The 17,620-nt window shown below is 47.7% G+C and overlaps 1 protein-coding gene across 7 annotated transcripts in view; it reads right to left on the minus strand.

The window, feature by feature from the left end:
• LOC134860998 (nck-associated protein 5-like) overlaps positions 1–17,620 on the minus strand; it is a 108,252-nt gene that overhangs the window by 49,187 nt on the left and 41,445 nt on the right. For 6 of the 7 annotated variants that reach the window (XM_063877949.1, XM_063877948.1, XM_063877947.1 and 3 more), the window contains one exon: positions 4,883–4,946. In XM_063877949.1, coding sequence (XP_063734019.1) covers positions 4,883–4,946 — 64 coding nt within the window. Of the gene's footprint in view, positions 1–4,882; positions 4,947–6,182; positions 6,313–17,620 lie in introns of those variants that run through there. The other variant, XM_063877953.1, reaches the window with a different exon arrangement.

Below are 17,620 nucleotides of genomic sequence, written 5' to 3' on the forward strand. Positions count from 1 at the left end.
AGGAGATAATCCTCTCACTTGAGTGTGTGTCATGGCTCTGGCTGGACGAGATGCACTACCCTTGTGTTTCCTACAGAGGGCAACATCTGATTTAAAACTGGCAGCTCGAACAAAGCCAAACAATACAGTGGTTGGGGGGGGGGGGGGAAGCAATATCAAATGGAATAGGCCAAGTAATCTATAAAATGACCCAGGCAGGGTTTTACACTGGAGCCATATATCTGAAACAAGCCCAGATTGGGTGTTCAGGATTAAATTTGACCTCTGTGGTACAAAAATGTATCCATCTAGATCTGACAGAATTTATCACCATCATGGAAAGCCTGGGATTGAATGGATGCTATTGATTTTAATACACTAAATGCATGGAAATGAATGAAGATCTGGGATATAGGAGACTACTTTATGTGCAGGGTGCTTCCTCCCTTCTGTATCGACATACGTCTAAAATTGTATTATCTGCCCAGAATGAACGTTGCCTCTGTAATTGGACAGCATTAGATGGTAATGGTATTCATCCTAGCTGAATTACTAGGAGGCACGTGCCCCCCTGATACCCACCAAGACCCACAGAGGACTCTAAATTAATTAGACCCCTGCCTCTCCTTGTTGTGCCGGCGATGCTGCCTCCAATAAAAGAGAAGCTACAGTATGATCAGGTTAAGTGCAGTGTACACTGTGTATACTGTCCATCTGCAACTGTATTTGTGTTTGGGGGTACAGTTCAGGGGGCTCAATAATCTCTTCATTACACCGAAGACCCCCCCATCCACCCACCCCCCAACGTTGGAGCTTTTTGCCTAATCAAAGGCCGGGAGTGGATCTCTGGCTCGCTGCTAAAGCAAACATGAGGGACACAATACACGGCGCAGGTTCTTCGTCATTAATAAAACATGCCACTTGGCTGTTTTCCTGAGTGTGTGTGTGTGTGTGTGTGTGTGTGTGTGTGTGTGTGTGTGTGTGTGTGTGTGTGTGTGTGTGTGTGTGTGTGTGTGTGTGTGTGTGTGTGTGTGTGTGTGTGTGTGTGTGTGTGTGCTCGTCAGCAATTCAAATGACTGTAATACTGGGGCCACATGGCACCCGTACGAGATGCCGGGTCAGGCCTAACCATCATTAGGACACAGTGTTTTAAAGAAGCTTGGATTAAGGTTAGTCTAAAGTGTTTCTGGGATGTTTTATTACATATGTTCGACGGTTTTCTGAGATGCTTGTTATTGAAATAAAAACAGTGTTTTACCCGCTGAAAGTCTGTGTCCCCCGGGGCTCCATCAATTCAATTTCCATGGAGAGCCACTACATTAGAGCGGACCACTTCTCTTGGACAGCCGCGGGCACTATAGCAAATAATACACACACCCCAGGAATATGCTAAACCCAACGAGTGGCCCATTTATCATTGCCAAGGGGAGCCCCCCCACCCCCACCCTACCCGGCCCACGCACTGCGAGTCATTCAGTCAGTCGGTGAGAGGGACGGTGTGGAGATGCGATTTGAGCCTGGCTGTCAGCGGCTTGTCATCCCGTGAATGTGCCGAGTGCTCAGGGGTGGGGGGCTCATCTCGGCCCTTTTGCCACTGTCCGTGGCTGATAAGGCCAATCTGCGGAGACGGCACCTGAGGCTCCCCAAACCTCCACGCTGTCACACACCCTTCCAAATGGCTGTCAGGAAGGGTCCCTCAGCGCCGGATCTCCATGAGGACCCGAGTGTTTTAGAGCTGGGAACCCTCTTTTATCTGCTGAGAGCACACTACAAGAGAGGTCCAGCTTGAAAGGTGCTTTTTACATGAATTAATCACTGTCAAATAAACCATGATATGCTTTAATTACAGCAAACCAATTAAATCATGCTTACACCAGGGGACTTCCATTCAAATTAACAATGCCGTTTCTGTCCCTGTGTGGCTTCACGCTGGTCCAACTAGGACAGCTCCGGCTCAGTCTGCACAGGAGGAACATCTGATGCGAGGATGAAGAGTAGAGAATGCCTGTTCTCAGTTGTTTACCAAATTAAGAGAGGCATTGCGTTATGTTCCTTTCTCCCTGATGCAGTTTCATAATCTATGTCACATGAGAAATCTGTTTTTAGCTGATTCTTATCCCAGCTCCGGGGCCTATTTCACCCTTCTGTGCCACCCTGCTCCCACTTGATATTCACGAATGCAGCAGCTTCATTCTAATCTCAACGTGATACTCCAGAGAAATCAAGATTTTAAATAAGAACACAATCAAGCAAGCCAAAAACCTTTCTTGCCATAAGCCAAACGTCCCAGGGAATGTGAGGGTCTACTGTATGTGTGAGGCTCGTATCTGTTTAAGCTCAGATATCAGAGCGCGTCCGCAAAGCCCGAAGAAAAATAAAGTCTCTCAAAGCCAGATCGTTTATTTTCCCATGTTGTTTAGACAGCCGTTTCCAGTGGTCATAATCCCACCTAACAGCTTTTAAATGCAGAGAGCCCCTTTACGAGCCGCCATGTGCACTCCTGTTTCTCCCTCACAGGAAACCCCGGCATCCTGCCCTTCAGAGTGGCATCAAAAGAGAGCAGGGAGACGGAGAGCGGCCCTGCCCTGTACCACGCCTCTGGGTTTTCGGGGTGTGAGGAATTCCAGAAGCGGTCTCAGAGTCACACAGGGGCAGGCTTGTTGGAGGTGGATGGAGGCCCTTTCAGAATAAACCCGGGGAATGGCACTGTTTTTCTTGTACGGGGTTTAAAGATGGCCATAATATAAGAAACATGGGACTGGATCTGGTGGTTGTTAGAGCCCCAACTTGTGTGGTCGTGTATGACGTGAAATACTCTCCCAAATGATCCATAACAAAAGAGTGTTGTGCTCCCGTTCTGTTTAACAACAGGAGAGGCAATTAAAGCACGCACGCTCCCCCGTAAACTGTGCCGGTTTCATTTACGCCTCAGACCTCACAATTGCAGCAGTGTGCTCGCACAATCAGAATTATTTTCCAGCACAGACGAACAGCCCAGAAGAAGCAACCAGCGCAGGGGTGGGGGGGGGCACCTCTGATTTCACAGAACACACTAATGGATGTAGGAGAGGAAGGGCCGGTTAAAGAGAGGTATCAGATACAGGGGGAAGCCACTTCAAAAGCCTCTCTGTAGGTTAGCGGAGATGGGGGTTGGGGTGGGCATAAAGCGGGCGTCAGGCTGTTGGGGGGTCTGCAGGGCTGGTTCCCACTGCCAGCACTTTTTGACAATTATCTCCTTGATGCAGCAGTCCCTTTTTCACTTTCTATTGAAGAGCCGTGCCTGAGCTGCGAAGCCTCCCAGGAATGCCAGGGAGAGAGTGCAAGGGGGACTCTGACGGGGATAATCCCAATTTCAAATGGAGCTTAGTGATATCCCCCACTCTTCCTCCTTCCTTTCTTCCTTCATACACCCCCGTTCCTCGCCCTCCTCCTGTCTGGCACAGATAACCCATCCCTCTCTTTCTGAGCCCTGTGCATGCGCAGACAATCCACACACCCCTATAAAGTCCTAATTAGCATGTCATACTCGCGTGAGAAAGAGGGTGATGTATTTCTTTTTTGGGACATCTAGGTCAGAGGATGCAAGGTGAGTGTCCAGAAGAAGGTGAGGTTTGAATATTAACGGAAAATATGATGTAGGATAAGGTACCAAAGAGATTAAAAAGGGCCTACATAAACACAGGAACATGAAATGGAGGGAAAAGGGGTAAAAAATGTGGTTTTGTCTTATTTTCTATCTTTTCTTTGTGAAAGCGACCCTAACTGATCAGCTTAACCATGTTTATCCAGCATGGAGTGACAGGAGAGCCGCCCGCATGACTCTGATGGTCTGGCAGTGATATGCTGCATGCATTCTACAGTACATCTCCCCACGTGGAAATCAATACCGAACCTTATAAGATCAGTCTCACATACATAACGTGGATGACGGCATTGGAAGAGTCAAGAAGAGGTCAGTAAGGCAGGGGATTGAATGTCTCATATCTCGGTCTGTCCCTGACATGTCCCTGAGCAGGGATCTTCAGGAGAATCTGTACCGCTAATTATTGCAAACATTGGCACTGGAAAAAAACGGGCCATCTATTCTGAGATTGTGTGTAGTTCAAATCACCCACAAAATAACTATTTCCACGGTAGATCCCAAACCTGAAGCGCCCTTGAGCGATCCACTGAAGAACTCTGATGGGTATCTGACCCCGTGATCTGACCTTAAACTGTGTGGTTACGCCAGAAGCAAAAAAAAAGAAACAGCATTCCAGCGTCGGGGATCAATAGAGGAACACAAAGAAGCAGTGAGAAATCCTCACGTGTTGCTTTAGGCCGGCTGCCATGAGGAGAGTCACTGAGTCAAACAGCTGGGCCGCTGGTTAGAGCCTGCAATCAGCTGAGCGCCGCTTCTTCACGTGGTTCTGACCTCAGACACACACTCCGAGACAAAGAGAAATCTAAACCTACTGATCTCTACCTATTCAACACCCTGCTTACACAAGTTCTCTTTAAGGAGAAGTGAAAGCGCTATATCAGCGGTATCCTGTCATGCTGGGCACAATGCAGTGTTGACAGCCTAAGCCTCAGATTCATAATGCTACAAAGCATGACTGTGCTTCAGAGTACCTGTTGTTCCTGCACAGAATTAAACAACCCTACAGCTCATGACGCCCAACAAGTCTCCGTAGCATGGATTTTAAACACCTGTTTTGATTTGAATGCGCTCTCCGACAGTCTTTTTGTTTTAATTATTGCATCAGAGGGCTTGAACTCACTTGCTTAAGAATGAATTTCTTCTTTAAGATCAACTTTGGAAGTGTTGGGACACCAAAGATTGACTTTAGCCACTGTGACTGTGTGAGGTTAGCATACTGTGGCTTTTTGGGCTAAATTATAGTGCAGCTCTGTACTTTACCATTGTTCCTTCACTCTTGCTCCGTGCGACTTCCCTCTGCAGGCGAGCCACGGCCAGCTTTTCCCTGAAGGGGAAGAAGGAGAGGAAGCAAGAGTTAGTTTGTGTGATTGTTGTTTCATGTGTGACAGCGTAGAGGGATTGACACCAAGGTTCTCACTTTGTTTTTGCACCAAATCAACATTTTTTTTAACCAAAAATGTCATTATTTAAGGAGAAGAACACTCAATATGTTCCACAGGGCTGCCAGCAAATCAGCAGACAAATCACACACACACACACACACACAGGAGATGGGGCCGTCCGCTAACCACACAAAACAGAGAGCTTGCAGTTCTGTCCAGACCAAAATACCTCAGAGGAAACAAAGCAGCAGGGCATCCTCGCGCAAGAACTTACACGCAGACTCCCGCACACACACGCTTAAATACACACACGTGGACCAGGCTAAACAAAGAAATTGACTGTCCAATCTGTTTCCAAGAAGAGGGCATTCCAGCGTTTAATGGGATAGATCTTGGCACAGTAGCATGGGTAATAGAGAGCCCTGCTTTATGGCTTCTCCGGAGGAATCACAACAACTGAAGCACCGCTCCAGGACCGGCAGGCCTGCGTCTGACAGGCGCAGATGAGCCCGTTTGTTGAACGCTTCTGCAAGTGTCAGAGAGTACAACTAAAGGAACATTTCCTCTGGCAGTGGAACGTTTGTTTGAAGACCAAAAACACACTAATGTCAAACACTGGATTAGCATTCAAAAAGAGGGAAAGACTGGGCTCCAAATGTCAACACGGTGTATTGACAGAAGCGGCACATGGTGTCCGCCAATTATCACCGTTATATAAAGAGCTAATATGCTAATCAAGCCATTAATTAAGCTTATTGATGCATTCATCAGCAACTATTGAAGATTAGCTGAAACAATCCAAGAAGGAATCGGCCTCGGACTCAGGTGTTAACTAAGAAAGGAAAAATGTGACAAAAAAGTGCAAAAATCAACTGTGAAGTAAAATCTGGATAAAATACACAAAGAAACCAACATGATCCAGATAAAAGTCAGGACATCTTGTCTCAGAGTACATTACACACAACCTCCCACGGGACCTCATAAAGGAGGGCATACAGCAGACAAGTAATCACAATCACCTGCACATTTTTCACATTTCTCCAGCAGAGCAGACACCCAAACCCCCTCGCCAGCCTCCCCCATGCCCCTCGCCAGCCTCCCCCATGCCCCGAAATAACTCATGACTAACATCTTCTGGTCGCCTTTGACAAGACATCATTGTTTTCTGAAGGGCTTACCTGTCGGGAAAAACCCCGGGTGATTAAGAGGCAGCTGGGGGTGTATGGTGGAGGGATAAATCCAGTGTCTGGACTGGAAGGAGCGTGTGAGCTGATGGCACCCACTGAATGAGGCAAAGCCGAGCCTGGCACAATGATTGTGAAACAACCGGTGACAAATCCGGGGAGGAAGTGAAGAAAGGCTGCGAGAGGAGGGGGTGTGTTTGGGTGTGTATAAGTGTTGTGTGAAGTTTGTGCATTCATAAACGTAGGTGTGGGAACATGCATCCATAAAATGTGTGTGTGACCACTCGTAAATATGTGTGTGTGAAAGTGTGTGACGCCATGCTCCACACCTGAGACTGACTCACTGTTAAACAATGCGTCTCTTCCCATTACAACACACTACCTGGAGAGGGGAAATGTCAAAGGAGCAGGGGAGGAAAGAAGAGTCTGGATCTTCTCAGCGCAGATATTGTTTTGTTTAACAGGACCGGGTGCCTGGCATTCCTCCAGTCTGTTATGGCTGAGCGTCGGCCTATAAGGGGTTAAGTTTCAGGCCACTTATGCACAGGCATGTTCTAGGAGTAGCGGAGCATGAGCCTACTGCGCCCGGAGGAAAATCATCGCCAAATATAGAGCAATTTGACATTCTGTTGTTAAACATAATTATAGTTAACTGGCACTAGCAGCAGTCAAAACAGTACCATGGTGACATTTGCATCCAATTGGCGCTGACGCAGAATTATGGGATATTTGAACGGCAATCAAGCGGGATGAAAGTCATGTGTAATCTGCTAAACTGTGTTTTAGTTAGGAGCATGTGTTACATTTGCATCCAATCACTCAAAAACTAACCATCTGTTGCTAGGGCTATTCAGAAACCATTGTTATGATGGTGTCATAACAAGTAGAAATCATAGATAGAAAAACCTATACGTGTGCAAGCTGTACTGTTGGCTTCTTTGCAAAGGAATCCTGGAAGCTCTAGTTCTGCTTTACGCGCTGTGTCTATTTCACACTGACTGTGACTAAATGGGAATTATTTCAGGCCCCGGTCCATGCCTTTATCCTGTACATCCGAGCATGTGATGAAAGCACAGGCTGACAGTTGACCTGTGTATACATTCCTCCTCCTCCTCCTCCTCCTCCTCCTCCTCCTCCTCCTCCTCCTCGACTGTTTTCCTCCTCCATAAAGCTTGGCTGAGTGAGTTTCGGCAACCAATCATGAGCAGTGCCGACGTGGACCTCCAGCAGTTCCCAGTGACCTGGAATCACCTGATAGCACCGGAGGCCTAACCCCCCCGCCGAGCTTCAGTGGAGCGCGCCAAACCAGCTGACAACCCCCGTCTCCAATACAACACCCCCTTCTGTTTCCACATATTCTACAGTGTTTCTCTTGCCATATTAGCATCAAATCTAATATGCCATATTAGCTTTGATGCTAATAGAGGCATAAGGACCTTGGCTTTCATATAAATATGAGATTTAACCTGGAATACCGGTGCATGTCCAAGTTCACAGTCGGAATGTTCAACTGGAACGCCGCCTGAGGTCGGACTTCCTGCTTGGAAACTCAGAAATACCTCGCCCTACCTGAGGTCAATATTAAAAATATGAACATTAAAAAGGTAACACTTTGATAAAGACAACATTTGTAGCGCCTGTCTTATTTCTGTTGCATTAAATCAACCGTACGTCTGGTGCTGCTCATCTTCTGTCTGTGGATAAGTTGCTAACATGTGTACTAAATAAAGCAGGTTATCAACCGGTACTGCCAACAGCGGCTAACTTCTAAAGCTGTAGACAAGGCGAACACCTCGGATGAGACATCACTCATTTCCGACATCCAACTTCCGATGTAAATGGATTGCAGCATACCATATCGATTGGACCTTTAGGACAAGGCTGATTTCCCTTCTTATCCTTAGCGGTTACACATGAACCAACAGGAAGTTCGTACCCCTGCTGTCCACCCACACACACCTCAATCACCTTTCAAATGCAAATAAAGCAGCATCAAAACTCTGCATCCCTTCCTTTGAGACAATCTTGACACCCGCCTTGTTGAATTCACAATGTTTCCCGACAGCGTGCACACCCCTCTGAAGCCTCTTCCGACTGTTTGCTCCATGGCAGTGGCGGCGTAGGCGGCATGCAAAGACACGATCTGTCAGGCTGAGGGAGGATCAATCACAACGGGAGCGTTTACCAACCTGAGCTGACACGTCGGAAGCCGTGCGCTTTGAACTGCATTGTGGGAGGCAGGCGTTTAGCCGTGTTTTCATCGCTGTTATCGTGGCTCCTGCATACAGGTGGTTTAATCCATTGTTAGCACATAATGAAAGAGAAAAAAAGTGCTGTCTCTTGAGTTTCCTATTCCCCTGCAGAGCACACCGTCTTATTATGAAGTGTGGCTAATCTCTCGTCTGTGTGGAAAGATGTTAACAGATTAAGCAGCCCATAATGTTTGTCCCTGCAGCAGCACCGGCATAAAAGCAGGATGTATAAAAGATGCATAAATATAAACTAACTGCAATATTGTCATCGAGGCTTGCGGCGAGCTAAACATCCCTGAACCACAGATGTACACAGAGAGGTCGGGAGGGATGCATAAATGTTTGGATGAGAGCGGAGCTGCCATGCATTTATGTATTAGTGTCTGCACTCCTGCTGGGTTAAGAGCCCTGGTACGCACGCAATCCCCGTGGCCCACATAGCGCATCCTGTTCAGGCTGCGATCTGGCGCGGACTCCGGACCGGTCATTCCTCTCCCTAATAATAATAATAATAATAATAATAAATTAATTTTATATAGCGCCTTTCAGGACTCTCAAGGTCGCTTTACAAAGAGTGTGTGTGTGTGTGTGTGTGTGTGTGTGTGAGTGCGTGTGTGAGAGTGAGTGAGGGTGCAAGTGCGCAGGGCGCCAGGTGGGGTTGTGAGGGGGTTAAAGTCCATAGGCCTCAGAGAAAAGGTGTGCCTTGAGGTGCTTTTTAAATGAATCAACTGAGGGGGCACAGCGGATGTGTGGGGGGAGTTGGTTCCACATGGTAGGGGCAGACACACAAAAGGCCCTGTCCCCAAAAGTCTTAAGTCGGGTGCGGGGTACTGCCAGCTGGTCCTTGACAGAGGACCTGAGGGACCGCAGGGGGGTGTAGGGGTGTAGGAGGTCGGAGAGGTAACGGGGGGCAAGGGCGTGGAGGGACTTGTAGGTGAGTAATAGGATTTTGAATTTGATGCGGAATTTGACAGGTAACCAGTGGAGCTGCATGAGGGTGGGGGTGATGTGCTGCCAGGGCTTAATGCCAGTTAAGACCCTAGCAGCAGAGTTCTGTACATATTGCAGTCTGTCCAGGGTTTTTGAGGGGAGACCTGTGAGGATGGCATTGCAATAATCCAGGCGGGTGGAGATGAAGCAGTGAATGAGGGTTTCGGTTACTGAGGCTGAAAGTGAGGGTCGGAGTCTTGAGATGTTTTTCAGGTGGTAGAATGCAGATTTAGTGATGTTGTTAATGTGGGACTGGAATGATAGAGTGGGGTCGAGAATGACACCCAGGTTGCGGACAACGGGTGATGGGGTGATGTAGCAGCCATCCACTTCCAGGAGAAGATCCCCAACCTTCCTGAGCAGTGGCTTGGGCGCCACAACCATGAGCTCAGTTTTATTGCTGTTGAGTTTGAGGAGGTTAGAGGTCATCCAGGTTTTTAGTTCTTGCAGACAGTTGATGAGTGGGCCAGGTGGGAGCAGAGTGGAGGGTTTGGTGCTGATGTACAGTTGAGTGTCGTCGGCGTAGCAGTGGAAACTGAGGCCGTGGTGACGAATAATTTGGCCGAGGGGGAGCATGTAGATGGTGAAGAGGAGAGGGCCGAGCACAGATCCCTGGGGTACGCCATGATTGACTGGGGCCAGGATGGAGTTGGCATCTTTCAGGGTGACATATTGTTTGCGGTTGGAAAGGTAGGACTGAAACCAGGAGAGAGCTGAGCCCCTGAGGCCGATGAGCTCAGTGAGACGGGAGAGGAGGATGGAGTGGGACACTGTGTCAAAGGCTGCAGAGAGGTCGAGGAGGATGAGGATGGAGATGAGGCCATTGTCGGCGGCAGTGAGCAGGTCGTTAGTGATTTTAATGAGGGCGGTCTCGGTGCTGTGTTGAGTTCTGAAGCCAGATTGGAGGGGTTCAAAGAGCTCATGGTGTGACATGTGATGTTGAAGCTGGGAAGCCACTGCTCTTTCCAGAATTTTACTTAGGAAAGGAAGGTTGGAGATTGGACGATAGTTGTTAGGGTCGTCAGGGTCCAGACCGGGCTTTTTCAAGGTGGGAATGACTGCAGCTGTTTTGAAGCCTGAGGGCACCACACCAGAGTCCAGTGAGCAGTTTATGATGGCGGCAATAGAGGCAGAGATGACAGGGAGGCAGGTCTTCACCAGGGTGGTAGGCATGGGGTCCAGCTGGCTGGAGGAGGTCTTCGCTTTGGACACCAAGTCATGCACCTGGTCAGTGTCCAACATGGTGAAGGAGGAGAGGCAACACTGCAGTGGGCAGGCAGTAGGGGTGTCGGCACCAGGATGGTGGGGAGAAGGGGGGGGGTGGCGTAGAATATTGCAGAAGGTGATTATGAATAGTTTCCACTTTTTTCTGAAAGAAGTCCAGGAACCTGGAACACAGATCAGCTGCATCAGAGGGTTGGGGGGAATCAGGAGGGCGCAGTAGTCGGTTGATTGTTATGAAAAGCTTTTTAGGGTGGTTTTGTTGGTTATTAATAAGTATGGAGTAGTAGAGTGTCTTCGCCTTCAAGAGAGCCTCCTTGTAGTCCCTGATGTGGTCTTTGTAGGCCTCATGGTGTACGGTGAGGCCAGATGTCCTGTAGCGCCTCTCAAGCTGGCGGCCGGCTGCTTTCATGAGGCGGAGCTCAGGAGTAAACCAGGGAGCGGGGCGTGCAAATGAGACCAACCGGGTTATGGGAGGGGCAACTGAGTCCAGACTGAGGGAGAGAGCAGTATTGTAGTGTTCCACCAGACCATCCACGGTGGTGTTAAGAGGGGGAGTGGCCAGGTGGGTCACAAGGGTGGAAGACAACAGGGATGTGCAGACCTGTTTGGTTTTCCGAAATGTGATGGTTCGTTTACTGGGCTGACTGGGAAGGGGCACAGAAACAGAGAATGAGATGGCGAGATGGTCCGAAATAGCCAGGTCATCACACTGGAGATGACAGGGGGTGATTCCAGTGGAGCACACAAGGTCAAGGGTGTGCCCCTTGGTGTGTGTTGGAACATGCACATGTTGCGCAATACTAAAACAGTCCAATAGTGACAAAAAGTCAGAGGCAAAGGGGCAGTTAGCCGAGTCCACATGAATGTTAAAGTCACCCATTAAAATAGTAGATGGGTACATGGGGCAGATGGTGGCAAGCAACCCGGAGAGCTCTGACAAGAAGTGGGTGGAGGCTTTAGGCGGCCGGTAGATAAGCAGCACTTGGAGCTGTGTAGCGCCTGCCAATGCAAAATGGAGACTTTCGAAGGAAGTGGAGCTGACTGGAAATTCTTTGACCAGTATATTAGATCGATGAATAACAGCTAGCCCACCACCACGGCCAAGGCTACGGGCCTTATGAAGATACACATAGTCTGGGGGAGTGGCTTGGTTAAGAGTTACGAAGTCCTGCTGGCTCTGCCATGTCTCTGTCAGACATAGGAAGTCCAGCTTTTTATCCAGAATAACTTCATAAATTAGTGGGGCTTTGTTATTTAGTGAGCGAGTGTTTAATAACATAAATGTGGCAGCCCTATTCATGGAGGCAGCAGCAGGGGTCACAGTGCAATTGATGGGGAGCAGAGGACACCGGTTGACAGCAAGTGGGCGTGGTTTGTTATGATGACGTTGCAGCAGAGAAGCGGTGCACCTAACTGAGGGGACAGCAAGAGTATTATCCATGTAAACAAACTTGTGCCTGGCAGCCCTATGCACGTAGCGGGGGCGACGAAGTAGGCAGAGAGATCTGATGACCTCAAGACAGTTCGGAGAAGAGAGAGTGCTGAGTTTTAGAAGTTCAGCCGCAGAGTAGAGAGTCATGGCAGCGAGACAGCGCATCCTAGCTATCCAGCTAAGAGCACCAGAAAGTGTTAGCCTGCTAGCGCGGCGGCTAACTACGAACAGGAAAACTTCAGCAAGACTATTATGGAGGAGGCAGTCCGGGTGAACCAGGTCAGTTGCAGCACTGTTGATCTGTGTCAAGCAGGGTATCCGTAACACGAACACTCTCGTTGGTGGTAGTCCACAGATCGTCTTGAAATGAATGAAAAGTATACGCAGATTACACAGGCTGACGAGAATGTAGCGACGCGAGATTGATGCCTACTAGTAAGCAGATCAACTCGTAAACAGCAGCGATTTGCAAATCCCTGTAGCAGCAACCTGTAGACCCGCGATTCAGAGGTAGGAATCCAAGTTTGGAGTCTGATAATTTTAGCGAGTTGGAGAACTTTGGAGAACTGAGAAGCGGCGACATTCACGCCAGCGTCCTCTCAGCCGCCATTTTTGTATTGAGTGTTCGACGGCCGTGTTATGTAACCTTCTGCACCCATCCAGAATTTCACCCCAGCCCTCAGTGCGCCACAATGAGCTTGCTGAGGCGTTTGATAAGTTATATCCAGCCCAGCCTGGTGGGAACACCGAGCTGCATCTGCCAGGAGGTTGTAGGCGAGATGGGATTAAAAAAAATGGCCTCGCAAACATAGGGTTCTAAAAATGTCAAAGTACATCAAAAATAGAGCATTTTTACACTTTGCACAACTCTAGTGTTACAAGTTTTGGCAAATTTAATTTCATTCTTCTGTAGGTATCTTGCTTTTTTCAAAATTCAAACACATTTCAAACTATAACAGCTGCAATACATAAATATACAGCTGAATCATTATGATTATGACTGGCTGCTATCTAGTTATTTCTAGACAAGTCAACTACTGTAATAACTGTGCAATATACACTTCTACTTAAATACTTACTACTTGGCCGAAATCACACTATGTTATATATGCTACCCTTAATAAAAATAAATACTGTTTCTGTAAATTGTAGTTTGTATGATTTTATCTTTAATATTTTAAGGATGCCTCTAAATTAAATGTGCTATATTTGGCTCGTGACTTTTGAAACGGAACAATGTACAATGAAAACATCCCAGAATTAAGGTATTTGGATTCTGATTGTATCACACCTCAACATCTTTACTTATTCCTTGTATTATTTGGGGATTTTAATGAGCCTTTCTGCCGTCAAACACCAAAATGGCACCAAACCCTGAGTGTAAACACTGCTCTAAGGGGCGGGGCTTGCACATCTGTGACCGTTCAATTGGTCCCAACACATTAGGGGCTCCAATCAATCACCGAGAACACGGCGATCGGTGTCTTGACCTGGCGCCTGTTTCCATCACCTGGACCACAGCTGGTTCCTGACCTCCTGTCTCCCGCCATGGACCCCGTCCAGCGGGAAAAAACAGGAGCCACATGTCAGCACCCCACACACACACACACACACACCCAGCCAGCCCCGGCACAATGAGCCCTGCCTCTCCACGCCAGACCATCAATTATTGACGAGGTGAAATGTGATGAGGTTGTTTGTGAGCACACGAAGAACAATGTGGGACATCTCATTCACGATGTTTACTCCTCATAATCAGAAGAAAATTCATTATAGTCATTAGTGAGACAACTACAAAGAGATGTGACAAATACATTCCTGTGACACAAAGGGAGTTGTTTTCCTGCATGGACAACAGCATGCCTTGTGATAAAGTAGGTCTTATTAACACATAACTCCACGCTTCATTCTAACATATGGACTTTGTTTGGACACGTGTGAGTAATGCAGTCAAACGAGTCGAGATGATAAGCGATAAGCGCCTACATTTATCCAAAGTCAACAACATGTTGAATGCTCTGAGTTGTTTATGCTTTTCTTTCTGTGATAGCATCAGGGCCTAAGGGGAGTCCCAGCTCTGGATATTATAATTACACTGTATTTCTCTGACTGCTATGATCCTATGATTGATGGATGCAATCACAAGACAACTTAAGGGAGCCAAATCAGGGTGAGGGCAATGATTGTGGAGGCTAACATCACATCAAATGCATCTGTAAACTTCTGTGAAATTCAGACATCTTCAGACTCCTCCTGAGCTCTGAGGAATGCAAGCGTGGATTACCCCTGCCTGTCTGTCTGCCTCTCTCATTCTGCGAGCGAAGGCCTGACCTCAATTGTTTTCCGAGCCACATTCCTGTCCAGACGAAACGAAACGTCGTGGATGAGCAGATGTGCTTTAAAAATGGCCGACCTGTCTGCGTGCCCGGGAGGGGTTTTACTCACCAGCGCTGTCTTGTGAAGGTAGGGGCACGCGTATACACATGCATGAACACACATGTGCAAACACACTGGCAGAAGTATGCATACACACACCATTTTGAATCTTTTATGCACACATCATGAAAGAGAGAGGAGGCTGCAGAGAAAGAGCAACACACCCCCAGAAGACAGACACACCTTGTACTGAAATTGAGCTTATCAAAAGGCATTCCCAGCCCCACATTCCAACAGGTAATGATCCTGTCTTCCAGGGAAGGTTGTCTCGCCTGAATCACACACCCCCAAAACATAATTGAGTTTAAGTAAAGCTCCCTTCACGACGGACTGCAATTACCTCATGATTTAGGAGTTTACCTGCATTTTGTGAAGTGGATTCAGACACGATAAGCACGATGCTTCTGCCAAGATGCATTTGAAAGCCTCTACGCACACATGGATGTTCTTCATCACCTCTGCAGACGTGGCCAATTGCTGTGTGATAATTAAAGCCTATGTAATTCCGACAAAGCAAATCCTAGGCGCCTGTAGAGACGCAAGATACAAAAAAAGTGACGGAAGGTAAATGGCGTTATGGTAGGTAAACAAACATCCAGCAGTAAATTAGCCGTCTCAAAAAAAGCACACGCATACTCCAGCAGAGTCACACGTTGCAGCCATTGTTCTGCATTTTTAACACCCTGGCTGGTCTGGGTTGTAGTAATTGGGGAACTCACATTTACTACTGTACCGTACTTCTGGAAGCTGCTGCTGACTCAGAGACAAAAGGCTATACTGTTCCACCGGCTGTCAACACATCGTTTTCAGACAAACAGTAGCCAGCTTTGCAGAGCCAGACAAATGGCTGGTTCACACACAATAGAGACAAAAGTACAGTAAATAGGAGCACTCGGAAAAACCACAGCTCTGCCCCCTCTCCTGCTACGCATCCCTGATGTGTGTTTGGGAGCACATCACAAACACACTCTATTTGTGAAGCAGAGGTCATGCGTTCCACTTCAATTTGCTTTCCAGTCCCTCAATATCCAGCCTGATCATTGTCCATACTTGCTGTTTGGTGCAAATTGAGCGATACACACACAACACACACACACACAGGGAGCATTGCCATAGCATTCCCTTACAGGCACTGTGGCATGCTGGTAATAAAGTCATTAAAAAGCTAGAGCACTCATCGTGTATTCTCACCAAATGGCTTAAAGAGCGGTGTGTGGAGAAGAGTTTTACTGCAGGTGAGCTTCTCCAGCAGATCCATTTCCTTTCCAGCTGCGCCAACACCTCCAGCCGCTGGCCCCGGCCCTGCATGTTTCTCCCACTATTATGCTATGATTTACAGCCAAGATAGTGGGGAGCTGAAGCTTGTTGACATTCCCCGCCCCGGCGCAACCTCAAATACGACGCTGACCCCCATTTCCCCCGACCTCGTAAACGGCGAAAAAGCAGCGCCGTGACAAAGGGAGAAATATGAAACATAAGGGAATTCTGAGAAAGACTGCTTTGATCCAAAAGACTTGTGTGAGGAAAGTGTGTCAACAGGAAGGCCGTGCATCGGAAACAAGGACGTATTATCTTGTAAACTATTGGCATGCAGGACTGTGACCTAAAAACAAATCCCATGTGGGGATTGAAACATTTGTGGGGGTTTTATTCAAGGCATGGTTAGGAAAGATAAAAGGAATGTCTGCTATTATACAAAGACAACAATATCCGGAGTCTTTACACCATGGAGCGTCCATTAATGACATCACTTCAGCAGTCAGCAAGGGTGCTTTGTCTGCAGGGCATGCAATAAGCCAGCACATAAAAGCCTTTTATTGGTTATAAATTGTTTCAGACCATTAAACTTTATATTTCTCCTGAGTGACATCGCTCCAAGTTCGTCCAAGAGTAGACACAGAGGAAAGACAGTCCCGTTTCCCTGGGTTTCGGAGTTGTTAACATCCAAAGCATGAGCTGGATGGCGATGTGTCCTGGCTCTTTAAATCAAGAATGGAAAAAAAAGATCCTTCATTGAGTTATTTTTCAGATGCTATATTTGTAAAAACGGAGACTCCTCAGAGTTCCCACGTGCTGTTGGAGGGGGGAAGATAAATGAGGAGCAGGCTGAGGGGAGGAATGCATTCAAAGCCCCGTTAATTGAGCTGGATGGCCCGCAGTCACAGAGCAGAGGGTCTCAACAAGGCTGGGGGCCGGCCAGATCCTGAGATGTGCCTCACACGTACACATCATTAAAGCGGCAGTTTGGCTCCACGGTACCACTGAACAGTGCAGAGACAGTGGGAAAGTTGTCTGGAAGGTGTCCCCCCCCCACACTCCTTCAAAAATGAAAGTCTCCTGGCTGTCAATGAAGGGGAAGTGCTCCCATGCTGAGGCCCACTGGGTTGGCCATTGAACGAGGGAACATTCCTCAGTAATTCAGTTTGACCTGGACCCAATATGCCAGCTGAGGGTCACCGAATACAGAGGAGGGGAGGAGGGAAAGTTGGGGAAATCGGATGTAAAGGAGTGAGGCAAAGTGACGGACAAGGGTACAGGCAGGAGGGATCTTAATTTGGTGTTTAGGGTAATTATTATCCCTTTAATACCGGCAACTGGCATCCAAACTGTCCCAGTACACATCTCTTTCACCTCCAGAAACAAGCTCTGCCATTCCACTCACCATGCACAGCTAATGGTCTTAAATCAGGAGTCCTTGTAGTAATGGATGGTCGGACGAGAACATGGGGGAAATGAATAACGTGGAGAAATGGTTGCACTGATGCTCGGGTCGGGATGGAGGGAGAATTACAGTTTTAATTCTATAAAAATCAAATCCCTCCACTTGGAAATCCTCTTATGCTGTAATCTCCAGGTAGGTTTCAGAGGGCAGCGGGCTCAAACGGCCCAGCGCAGCCACACATCTGCTGCTCGGCTCCCCATCAAGGCTTTAAATGGACACTGTGGATAGAGAGTGTTGCCTTTGGGAAGCCCAGTGATGATGGTTGCTATATGCAAAATGAGAACATATACCTGATATATTACTGTACTGGTTGGGTTCAGTGGCTTAAATCACACCAGTACAGCCAGGGAAGTGAGGAATCCCCCTCGTCTTCAGT

This window comes from Eleginops maclovinus, chromosome 24 (assembly GCF_036324505.1).
Source record: "Eleginops maclovinus isolate JMC-PN-2008 ecotype Puerto Natales chromosome 24, JC_Emac_rtc_rv5, whole genome shotgun sequence".
NCBI classification, from domain to species: Eukaryota; Metazoa; Chordata; class Actinopteri; order Perciformes; family Eleginopidae; genus Eleginops; species Eleginops maclovinus.